The sequence below is a fragment of the Zootoca vivipara genome, chromosome 3, assembly GCF_965207765.1.
Source record: "Zootoca vivipara chromosome 3, rZooViv2.hap1.1, whole genome shotgun sequence".
Taxonomy (NCBI): domain Eukaryota; kingdom Metazoa; phylum Chordata; class Lepidosauria; order Squamata; family Lacertidae; genus Zootoca; species Zootoca vivipara.
The window spans coordinates 73442249-73454909 of NC_142586.1; the positions used below are offsets into that span (position 1 = coordinate 73442249).

Below are 12661 nucleotides of genomic sequence, written 5' to 3' on the forward strand. Positions count from 1 at the left end.
CAGCAGTGCCTTCCATCACTTGCTTAATATAGACAACTGTTGCCTTATTGATTCTGTAAAACAATAATGCAAACCACACAGAAGCAGCTTCGTGTGGCAAAACTCAGGTGTTATATAGCTCCCACCATATTGCGGACAATTTTGATGTCTCCATTGTAAAGCTAGAAATGAAAGAAATTGGCAGGAACTGTATAGGGAACTGCCTCACACCCACTGAAAGCTAAAGGGAGCGGCCTCACTTGGTGGCATTTCACACTACAGTGGTACCTCTACTTACTAATAACTCTACTTCTACTAATAACTCTAACTTCTACTTACGAATAGAGCTCCGTCCGCCATCTTAGATGCGGTTTAGATAGGATTTTTTCTACTTACGAATTTTTAGATAGGGTTGCTTCTACTTACGAATTTTTTCTCCCAATGCATTCCTATGGGATTCGACTTACAATTTTTTTCAACTTACAAATGTGCATTCAGAACGCATTAAATTCATAAGTAGAGGTACCACTGTATGGCCATTGCTTGCACATCTAGTAAAATTGGGCCTAATTATGCCAGCATTCCGTGGTCTGTCGTTGTATAGGCCAGTGTTTCTCAACCAGTGTGCCTCCAGATGTTTTGGGACTACAACTCCCATCATTCCTGACCACTGGTCTTGCTAGCTAGGGATGATGGGAGTTGTAGTCCCAAAACATCTGGAGGCACACTGGTTGAGAAACACTGGTATAGGCAAGCCATGCCATTCTTTCTCCTTCTGCTTTGAGTTCCAGACATTTCTCTGTTGCCACTCTAACAATACAGTAGTTTCATAAATTCAAGGTGCTTTTAGAAGTTATTTTATTGTTTTATCACTTGTGTGAATGACAACCAGGCTCCTTTGGGAGGAAGGGGGGGGTTATATAAGTTTAATATATAATAAGACTCGGTAGATATTCAAAACCAAGTTGCTAAGGAAAACCATGAAGAAATATCACAATCGTATTCATTTTGACATTTGTGAGCATCACATCACTCACTATAGATAGGAAAACTTGAAAGCTATTTCATCTTTGTTTCTAATAGCTGTAGGAAAGACTCCAAAGTTTAAAGAACTTTTATCAATTTGCAGCCTGTCTCCAAAACTGCCTCACATATTTTTAAGTATTTGTAAATACAGACCAGGTTTTTCTCTCTACTCTATGAACAGAATGTAATGGAATCATGGATTTCTTTTAAATGTGCTTCTGTGGATATCAAGTCGTGTTTTAAAAATCTACTGAGAATTCTAGCTGTTTGAAGATTACCTTTACGTTGCAGAGTCTGCCGCTCAGCAATGTTAATTAAGACAAATTAGTCAAAGTTATGGGTGTGTGGATTAAGTTACTGGTACTAAAAAGTGGGCTTCACAAAGCACTTCATGCCTCATTCATATAATCAATGGGTGTGAGAGAATTTAAATATGGCAATTCCACCTGTTAAGAAAGCCTTGAACAGTAATTAGCTACAGGAGCCTGTAAATCTATTTTGTACTTCAATGTGCCTGAGCACATATGCAAAGAATGCACACTGGCACATGCACTGCCACTAAGCGTGCCTAAAAGCAGGGATAACAAATCAGTTTCCAGCCTAGACTTACTGTAAAATAAGTGGCTGCACATGAATAATAAACATTTGTAAATTAGGAAAAACCATAACCAGGAGGATACAGGGGAATTATTTGAGTGGTATCAGTGACTTCATGGGGTATCATCATAACCCCATGTTGGAACATGCCACAAATAAGCCTACTTCCCATTGATTTGGGGGCTAATTTCAAGAGAGTTAAAGCCCTAAGGAACAACCCAACTTAAAACTGGAATGGGGTCCTATTAGGCTGTTGGTGGACAGTGCTGATCATCTACTGGTAGATGCTGCAATGAAGATGCTAGCAAGGTCTCCCTTTGGATTCAGGGGGTAGGCGGGTTTGAGTCTCCACATTACTACTTATTCCTTCACAGACAGCACAACTCCCATTGTAATTCTGACAACTTTGATGCAAGTCACTGCCTTCTGAAGCCAGGCAGTTGCCCAAAAAGTCTTTCAGTGCTTCTGAGGGAAATGCAAACTCAGGGGCTGGGCCACAACACAGTGACAGAGAAGACACGCTGCATGAGGAAGGTTTCAGCTTCGATCCAATCCCATTTCAATACATCCACTGAAAGAGGTGGCCATTTGAAAGATGGCGCTTCAAAAAGGATAATTTACAAGAGAGGATGTGATGTTGAATTGTATTGAGGTTGGTCACCGATTGCAGTCACCAAAGTGGCATACATGCCACACATTTAAAGCACATCCCCCTCCCCAATAATCCTGGGAACTGCATGAAATTGTGTTTTGTGTGCTTTAAACACATTGAGTTTTACATTAAACAAGCAGCAAAATGCTATATGACAAGGGAATCGCAAGACAGAGAAGCCAGTAGGAGAACACTTCAATCTCCCAGGACATTCAATACAGGATCTCAGAGCAGCTGTCTTATTACAAAAGAATTTCAGAAACAGACTTGAAAGAGAAGTTGCTGAATTACAACTTATCATTAAACTGCAAACTATGGAGAGACCTGGTCTTAATAGAGATATTGGATTCCTGTCTCATTACATATGCTAATCATCTGCACAGTATCCCTTGCCTTTTCCTGTAGGACTAATCAGTCACTAACAGTCGTCAACAGGTTTACCATACCCATTCAGTCAATCCCCTACTACCCTCCTGAGAAATACCCCACCCCACCCTCCCACTATATATAAGGGTCTGGTGACTTCTGTTTCAGTGTATCTGAAGAAGTGTGCATGCACATGAAAGCTTATACGCCGAACAAACCAAGTTTGTCTCTAAGGTGTGCATGTAACTCTAAGGTGTTACTGGACAATTTATTTATTTTTAATTCCCAAGGTGAGTTACAACAATTAAAACACATCCAAATTGTTTCCTTCTTATCTATCATTTTTCAGTTCTCTATGACCACTTGCACTGATCAATAGGACAAGCGGTCTCTGCGTGGAGGAAGTGTGTGTGTGTGTGTGTGTGTGTGTGTGTGTGTGTGTATTTCTTATTATATTCTATCTATGCAGACCACAAGCAAAGCAGGAGGTAAAGCACTGTGCAATCTGAGTGCCTTTCCCACTGAATTTGGAGCGTGCACCGCTCCACTACAAGAATGCCCTGAAATGGAAATGAAAGTCATTTTTTAAAAGGAAATCAGGCTCACGTAGGCCTTCACTTCACACACCATAAAGAGGTATGAAAATTCCAAATCCAGAGTGGACTAAGGTTAGAAGGTGAAATAAGTAGTATCAGTTTTGCATGCCTAATTTTTCTGCTTTAGGAGTATCTTCAAAAAGAACAGAGTCATAAAAATTCAAATGAGGCATAATTTTCCTGTGTGAACAGAAAGTCTGCAGTTAATATGTGTAATTTGAAGGAGATATCTTGTAAATCTTTTGCAGCGCACTCCAACTTCAGGGTAGCATTATAAGCACATTTCAAAGCAGTATGAAGTCGAGCCTATGGGCAAGATTGCTTATCTACAAAGCCACCTGCCTGCTGTAATTTAGTTGATTGTGCTGTGAAAAGATGTGCAAATGGCAGAATATGTTTAAATGGATTTTCCTTAACGCTAATTACCAATGGCGATTTGGATGTTCAGTTAACCCTTGGATAGCACAAAACTATACAAAGCAATTGATTTGCGTTCTCTCCTCCATAATTGCATACAATATTTCCCAGCTCCTTCCACTTTAAATCCTTCTTTTTCGGTTTTCACAAGAGATGCTCCACTTGCACAGTGGCTTTCCTTCCACATTTATGTTCCACAAACATAAGTGATGATGCAGGGTCTCCTCATTGAAGAATATATGCACAATACACCAAGTTCCACAAACTTTCCACCTTTTTTGCAAGGGAATATTTTGCAAATCTGAGCATTATCTATACAGGTCTGTGGATGGGGGGGGGCAGAGAAACTGAGGCTAGAACCACAGTAGCAGCTGCCCTGCTTTGCTACCAGAATCACTCCCCTTCTTACCTTTACTGCATTGAAACAGAATGCGTACAGGACAATCACAACTATGAAGCTCCGAGAAATACTGTATAGCGAAGAGATCATCCCAGCAGCAGCTGAAATACAAAAATCAAAATGCACTGCTTCCTCTCTGGATAGAGCTGTTATGGCGCAAATTAAAATATGTCATGGATAGCTCGGTTGGTTAGAGCGTGGCACTGATAATGCCAAGGTTGCAAGTTCAATTCCCATATTGAACAGCTGCATATTTTTGCATTGCAGGGTCGGACCAGATGATCCTCAGGGTCCCTTCCAACTCTACAATTCCATCATTCTTTGACAGATTCCTGCCAGTTTATGACAAGGGTTTTGCCCAAGTCAAAAAATCGAACAAGTTATTGGACCTGGAGAGACCAAAATGACAACCTGAAGCATTACTAATTCAATACAGCTCTGCCAGACCACAGTGCTTGCCCACAAAAGCGAGACCTGTGCTGGGATAGTAAAGGATAGTAAAGCTGAAAAGGAGAGGCATGGGGAGGTCAGAGGAAGAACTGTGATTGAGGAGGAGGGCCCTATTTAACATCTCTTCTCCCAGAAACTCACTAAGGCTTCTCTAGCCTGGAACTAGGTGCGTTTAGTGCACCTGATTGGTTGCTCAATGGGACACAGATGCAAGAAAGTGCTATCAGACCCTGGTGTCCCAAGCCCTTTCATGGATGGACGGATGCAGCCAGAATTGCTACCAAAACGGCAACACCAAAGGTTTTCTGGTTGCCATATTTATCAGTGTTGTTGATGATGATGGAGAGGGAGGTGTTGGATGCAGGCATTATCTACACCAGGCATCCCCAAACTTCGGCCCTCCAGATGTTTTGGACTACAATTCCCATCATCCCTGACTACTGGTCCTGTTAGCTAGGGATTATGGGAGTTGTAGGCCAAAACATTTGGAGGGCCGCAGTTTGGGGATGCCTGATCTACGCAATATAAGTTACTTACCAGAACCTCCAAACAGCAGCATGTCAATTTGTTCCAGGAGATATATGCAGAAAGTGTTGATTTGTGGGAAAAGGCCAAGAAGGGAAATGGCAGGAAAGCAAAACAAAAATCCTGAAATTAAACATGCAGAGGGGCAGAAAATTAGATTATTGCCTGCACTTGGGAAAAAAAAATTGTACAAAATCAAGAAGGGGATTTGGGAAAACTGTTGGGACTCCACTGAAGCTGTTACCTACACATTCCTCCTTTGTTGCTGTCGTTATTATCTTATTGAGGAGTTGCCACATGAAAAGGCTATAATATAAATGTATTGAATGTTGTTACGTGAAACTGTGACAATTGCTTGATCTATGGTCTAAATAAAAATAGAAATTGGTTAAGAAACGATTACACCCTCATGAACTCTGGAGACTGTCTTGATCTTATTCCCTACACTATGGGGTCAACACCCTAGTGAACTAGTATAGAGCACGAAGAGTAGAAGCTTATTAGTGTCAAGATCTAACAAAATTATTGGATGTTCAGGTAGACATATAAGAGGGACAACTTGTTCAGGAGTGGTTAGCCTATGGATATAAGACTAGATACAGAGCTGATGACCAATTAGTGCAAATGTGAGATGCATATGTGACTGCAATGCATTGAGAATACATTGAGAAAACTATCCTTCCCATGAGCTATTGCAAGGCCTTATGGGGTAGAGGACACCAGAAGTGGGAAGACCTCCCTCCATCTCCTCTCCTTGCTGCTCCCAGAACACCAGTTGAAGGAAAGAGGGAGGGGGTTGAGGGTTCAGATATTTGGGGAAGCATCTTGGTTTATTTATGAGCCAATCTGACACAAGCCAGAGGGAAATCACTTATCTCGTTTCCAATTTAAAATATGTAGCTGGCAGAAGTGAGTATATTGTGTCAGGACAGCATGTAAACTGCCGCAAAGTCAGTTATGCTGAAGCCGTATCATGAGAAATCCAACAAAAATCTGATCTGAAATCCATGGGAAAAAGGAGGAGGTGCCTCCTGTCGGGTCATAGTTCCAGTTCAAGAAAAAAGCAATCAGACAGCTATGTTAACAGGGCCGTAGGGAGGCTGTAGAAAATTGGGTCTCAAATTGCACACAGATTGTTTGTTCTGCTTCTTATGGCGGGGCGGGGGGACACTTTGTTATTTCTGGCAATTTCCCCTGTGAATAAACCATGTGTTACTTAAGCAGACTGGACAGGCTACATTTTTTATTCTAATCTGCCTTGAAAATGAAAATAAATGGGCCAGGGGAGCAAAAGTCTGCTTGTGCGAATTTTTGCATTCTACTATACAGCACCTGGCACACTGTTACTTGGCTCCTTTCTTACAAGGTGCCAGTTCTTGCATGGCTCAGTACTGGGCAAACACAGTGAAGGCATCCAGCTTTGTAAACATTGACCCAGGAAAGCCCACTTGGCCTTCACATTGAGAGAATTAAGGCGGAGTGGGGGAAAGGTATACGGCCTCGGTCCTGTATACTTGAAGGAGCGTCTCCACCCCCATCGTTCAGCCCGGACATTGAGGTCCAGCACCGAGGGCCTTCTGCAAAAAGCAAAGCTACAGGGAACCAGGCAGAGGGCCTTTTCGGTAGTGGCGCCCGCCCTGTGGAACGCCCTTCCATCGGAGGTCAGAGAGATGAACAACTACCTGACATTTAGAAAACACCTAAAGGCAGCCCTGTTTAGGGAAGTTTTTAATCTGTGATATTTTAATACATTTTGGTGTTTGTTGGAAGCGGGGTATAAATAATAATAATAATAATAATAATAATAATAATAATAATAATAATAATAGAAGTTTTTCTTATTCTAGGCAGTTAACAACGATTTGTGATATTATGTCCCTAAGGGATTCTGATGACATGCACCTTTCCAACAGAAAACAAAAGAAGATAACACGGTGTCTAGCATAAAATTAAAATAAACATGTGGTGGTGAGAAAAATCTGCTGGATGAATCGTGTGTTTATGCTGGCATTCATTTGCACACATCTCTTGAGCAGCTATTGGACAGGTATATGAGCTCTATTATGAGTACATATTTGCATGTATGAACATAAGAAGAGCCTGCTGGATCAGGCCATTGATCCATCTAGTCCAGCAACCTGTTCTCACAGTGGCCAGATGCCTGTGGGGAATCAGTAATCAGGATTCAAGCACAAGAGCTTCCAGCAACTGGTATTCAGAAGAACTGCTGTCTCCAACTGTAGAGGGAGAGCACAGCCATCGTGGCTAGTGACCCTCAACAGCCCTCTCCCTCCATAATTTTTTCTAATCCTCTTTCAAAAGCTATCCAAGTTGGTGGCCATCACCACTTCTCGTGGGAGCGAGTTCCATAGTTTGACTATGTGCTGTGTGAAGAAACACTTTCTTTTATCTGTCCTGAACTTTCCAATGTTCAGTTTCATTTGATGTCCACAAGTTCTAGTGTTATGAGAGAGGGAGGTGGGGGGATCACAATCCACTTTCTCCAGGTTATGCATAATTTTAAAAACTTCCATCATGTTGCCTCTTAGTCACCTTTTCTTTAAACCAAAAAGTCTCAAACGTTGCAACCTTTCCTCATAGGGGAGCCGCTCCATCCCTTTCATCATTTTGGTTGCCCTTTTCTGAACCTGTTCCAACTCTACAATACAGTGGTACCATGGGTTAAGAACTTAATTCGTTCTGGAGGTTCATTCTTAACCGGAAACTGTTCTTAACCTAAGGTACCACTTTAGCTAATGGGGCCTCCTACTGCCTCCGCGCAATTTCTGTTCTCCTCCTGAAGCAAAGTTCTTAACCCGAGGTACTATTTCTGCGTTAGTGGAGTCTGTAACCCATAGCTGCCAAGTTTTCCCTTTTCTCGCGAGAAAGCCTATTCAGCATAAGGGAAAATCCCTTTAAAAAAGGGATAACTTGGCAGCTATGCTGTAACCTGAAGTGTCTGTAACCCGAGGTACCACTGTATCCTTTTTGAGGGGAGGTGACCAGAACTGACCACAACATTCCAAATCTGGCTGCATCAAAGATTTGTATAATGGCATAATAATATGTTTTCAATTCCTTTCCGAATGCTAGGGCATGGAATTTGCCTTTGACACAGCTACTGCAAACTGGGTCGACAACTTCGTCAAGCTAGGTAACTATGATCCCAATGTCTCATTCCTGGTCTGTCACCTCCAGTTTAGATCCCATTAGCGTATATGTGAAATAAAGATTATTATTATTTGACCCAACAGGCATCACCTTACACTTGCCTACATTTAATTGTATTTGCCATTTTACTGTCCATTCACTGAGTTTGGAAAGGTCCTTTTGAAGAATGGCACAAGACGACTAGCTTGGTACTATGGCTTCACGGGCTTTTTGACGCCATCAGCCAATGCATCAGCCAAACTCCTTGTCTCTTATTTATTAAATTCTTCCAACCCTAAGTGCTAACTGATGAGCAGACTGAATCAACAGGTTACCAAGCAACTATAGGGAATAATGAAAACACATCTGCTGGAGTCAAAAGGCCCATTCTTCAGTAATAAGGGAACCATTTGCCCAATTACACACTCATTAAGACGGTAAATTAAATCCATCATTAAAATAAGGTGGGAGGAGAGAATAAAATTCTATTATGCCCCAAAAGCAAAGAAGTGACCCTTAAAAAGGAAAAGGCCAAATGTTAAGAGAGAGAGAGATTGTTTGGCAGACAAGCCATATCATTGTGAGAGAATAGAACAAGAGAACTGTAAAACTGGCATGTCAGAACTGTAAGATATATGTGCCAGTGCTTATCACAGAAAGGCCTGACCGTTCACTGGTGGATTTCCTCTGCTGCTGTAGGAATCTCATGAGTGGCTGCAGGAAGTCAGTATGTCTGCAGGAAGTCAGTATACCTCCAGTATACCTGAAGGAGCGTCTCCAACCCCATTGTTCAGTCCAGACACTGAAGTCCAGCGCCGAGGGCCTTCTGGTGGTTCCCTCACTGTGAGAAGTGAAGCTACAGGGAACCAGGCAGAGGGCCTTCTCGGCAGTAGCACCCGCCCTCCCATTAGAGCTCAAGGAAATAAACAATTATCTGACTTTTAGAAGACATCTGAAGTTTTTAATGTTTGAAGTTTTATCACTTTATTATTATTATTATTCTGCTGGGAGCCACCCAGAGTGGTTGGGGAAACCCAGACAGATGGGCGGGGTATAAATAATAAAGTTGTTGTTGTTGTTGTTGTTGTTGTTGTTGTTGTTGTTGTTGTTAGTATTAAGTCAAGGAGGTGACCTTACAAGATATACCCAGGGAGTTACCAAACCTCAATGTTCCTTTTTAGGGCTAGGGCTGCCAGAACCCTCTGGGTCAGGTGGTGGAGCCAAGCAAGCTTTGGCAGGTCTAGGGACTAAGGCCAATGTTTTTGTTATGTCAGCCAGGGGTGGAATCCAGCACAAAAGCTATCTGTTCACCAATGTGGTTCAGTTTCAGCACCATCCAGAACTCATGATACAGTTACACTATGCAAGACCATAGCCACGTAATGAGTCATGCACACCCAGGCCTGGTTCTGAAACACGGGGTCTAATTCCTTATTTGATGACTGGAACAAAAGACTCCACACCCCTCATAGGAAGTACTTCTCCTGTTGGTCCTAGGTTTTCTATTTTTAAAGCTATTTTTATTAAAGCTTGAAAAACAAATAGAAAACCAACAGAAATCAACATCAAATATCAAGCATTTTTAACATATGAACTAAAAGAAAGAAACAAAAAAGAAAAGACTATTTCCCCGAAAATAAGACATACCCATAAAATAAGCCATAGCAGGATTTCTAAGCATTTGCGCAATATAAGCCATACCCCGAAAATAAGACATGGTGATAGGCGCAGTTCTGGAGGGCGCCAAGGAAGAGGCGAGGCTGAACGCGTAATAAAAAATTAGAAACCCCTGAAAATAAGCCATAGTGTGTCTTCTTGAGGAAAAATAAATATAAGACAGTGTCTTATTTTCAGGAAAACACAGTATCAGCTTTAAAAACATGCAAAACGCTTACTTCATAATAACATGCTTGATCTCGAAGCAGCTAACAATCCCCACCCACCCCCAAGAATAAAAACAAAATTAGAATTTATAAAATACATAGAGTAAATGTTTATTTATTCACATTTATATCTCAGTTTTCCTCCAAGGAGTTTAAAGCATCTGAAACATGGTATTGTTAAATTTGGTAAATATGCATCCCAAAAGCACACTGGGTGTTTTCACAGCACCCTGAAAGGTAGGCAGAAATACAACTGGGTGGACCTCTGTGGCAACATCCTTACCTTGGCACAATGACAGAGAATGCCCAGTCCCTTGTGCTACCTACCCTATGTTACTTCCAATGGCAGAAGACAACACAGAATGGTCTCCAGTGTTGTCCCCAATGATTGAGAAGTTTCAAGTTACAACCCTAAAAACTACTTCAATGCATCTTCCAGAGGGGGCAATTTGGAGCAGAGAAGTAATCTCACAGGGGTATTTAACCCTTTCACCACTTTCCTATTGGAATTTTCTCACCACGCTTCTCCCCATCTCTCTGGACTCCAGCTGCATGTTCTCCTCCACAAACATGCCTTTGGAGCAGCTGGAGGAGGTCAGCAGGGTGAGGTGGGGAGAGGAGACATGGAGCAACTTAGGGAGGGTAAGCAGCAGCAACATAACTTAGAGAGACGCCCCACCTATTTACAGGCTCTTTTTCAAAAAGCAAAACAAAACATGGCACTGCATAATAAAGACATTAAACAACACCGCAACATTTCTAACATTCTAAAAAAAACCCCGCAATTACAGGTGAAACTTGGAAAATTAGAATATCTTCAAAAAGAGCATTTATTTCAGTAATGCAACTTTTTTTAAAAAAAATTTTTTTTTACAAATGCTTTCTTTTGGAAATTCCACAGTAATAAAACAAATAGTTACAATAATACAAAAATAAACAAAAATAAACATCGCTATTACATTTCACTTATAATTGACCCGCCTAACGACAAATAATTACAATTACAACAAATAAAGGCTTGACATACCTTGCTTTGCATGTCATGCATATCTCATATATTGGTTTCACCTTTTAAGTTGCATTACTGAAATTAATGCACTTTTTGACGAAATTTTCATTTGATGAGTTTTACCTGTATTATAACTTCAGCAGCATATTCCATTGCATCAGGGTGGGGGACCTTTTTCAACCCAAGGAAGCTTTCGCTACTGGGCAACCTTCCAAGAAGAACATGGTGATTGGCAAGACCAGGGGCAAAAGTGGGTGGGGCAACAAATGTAATTTTTACCATTGCATAGCAGGATGTTTCTACACACAGGGCCAGTGAGGGGTATGGCTTGGGGAAGTTTTGGTGGGTCAGATACAGAGGCCTGAATTTCCCTGTCCCCGCGCTACACAGATCAGAGGTTACTACTGCCTGACCATGTACAACACACAAGACATACATCCATGTTTAAAGGTCTATTCTCTACCACATTCTGAACCCTAGAGATAAAGAGCAAAGAGGCAAAAGAAGTGACAAAAAAGAGCTTCAGACTGTTAATTATTAATTTTTAACTCACCAATCGCATGGTCTCTGGCTGCCTGAAATGATCCTGGTGAGAAGATCTTCAAGCCATATACCGTATAAATAGGGGGGCTTTTGTTTTGAGATCCTGCATCTAGCAATAAAATAAGGCCACACAATATACAAAAATACACAGGCCGGCTATATGTTATCAGCTGGTTGTGCCCCTAGAAAAGCAGACAAAACATAAACATATTTAATGCTGCCATTATACCCTTTCATACGCAAAGTGCAAATTTTCATATCGTACATCACAAAAATACTTTCATATCGCAAAGCATGAGAAGTACAAAATTTAGGATATCTCAAATATCAGAGAGCAGCAATATATTATGATTTTCTTTTTTTATTCCAAAATCCAAATGTATATGCCATTACACTACAACAGCCTGGTTTGTACATAAACCTAAACCATAGTTAAAATAAATGGTTTAAAGTGAAGAAGCAATGCACTGGTATTCACTGTGTGCAAAAGCTTGCTACTCATCCACGTTAAGCCAGAGTTTATTTTAACACGGTTTAATGCTACATACGAACCAGCTTAATAGCAATTATATGGAGCCACAAGTCTTGTAGAAATAGAAATAGAAATAGGAACACTTTATTGTCACTGTACCACTTGTTAACAGTGAGATTAAACGAGCCCCCTTCTTGCCCCCAATCTCTCGGTCCTTGTTACACTCTGTGCTGTCATATGACCAACCTTGAACGTCAGCTGCAATGTTCCATTCAGCAGCCTCACGGCCCATGGGTAGAAACTGTTCTTTAACCTGTTGGTGTGGCTTATCATGCTTGTATATCTCCTGCCCGAGGGGCAGGAGATTAAAAAGGTGCTGGCCAGGGTGTGAGTCATCCCTGTGTGAGAATGTTCCTCGCTCTTCTGAGGCAACAGTCTCCCGCAATAACATCTAGCAGACTCAGGGGACAGCCCACGATATCGTGTGCTGTCTTCACCACTCTCTGTCCATGACTGTCAAACCAGCATACCACACTGTAATGCAGTATGAGAGAACACTTTCTTTCGTGGACCGATAGAAGCAAATCATCAGTTGC

At 41.4% G+C, this 12661-nt stretch overlaps 1 protein-coding gene across 1 annotated transcript in view; it reads right to left on the reverse strand.

The window, feature by feature from the left end:
* Positions 1-12661, reverse strand: part of PCNX2 (pecanex 2) — a 117666-nt gene that overhangs the window by 74795 nt on the left and 30210 nt on the right. The window contains exons 13-15 of the mRNA XM_060272854.2: positions 11604-11775; positions 5021-5131; positions 4043-4134 (exon numbers count right to left, since the gene is read on the reverse strand). Coding sequence (XP_060128837.2) covers positions 4043-4134; positions 5021-5131; positions 11604-11775 — 375 coding nt within the window. The remainder of the gene's footprint in view (positions 1-4042; positions 4135-5020; positions 5132-11603; positions 11776-12661) is intronic.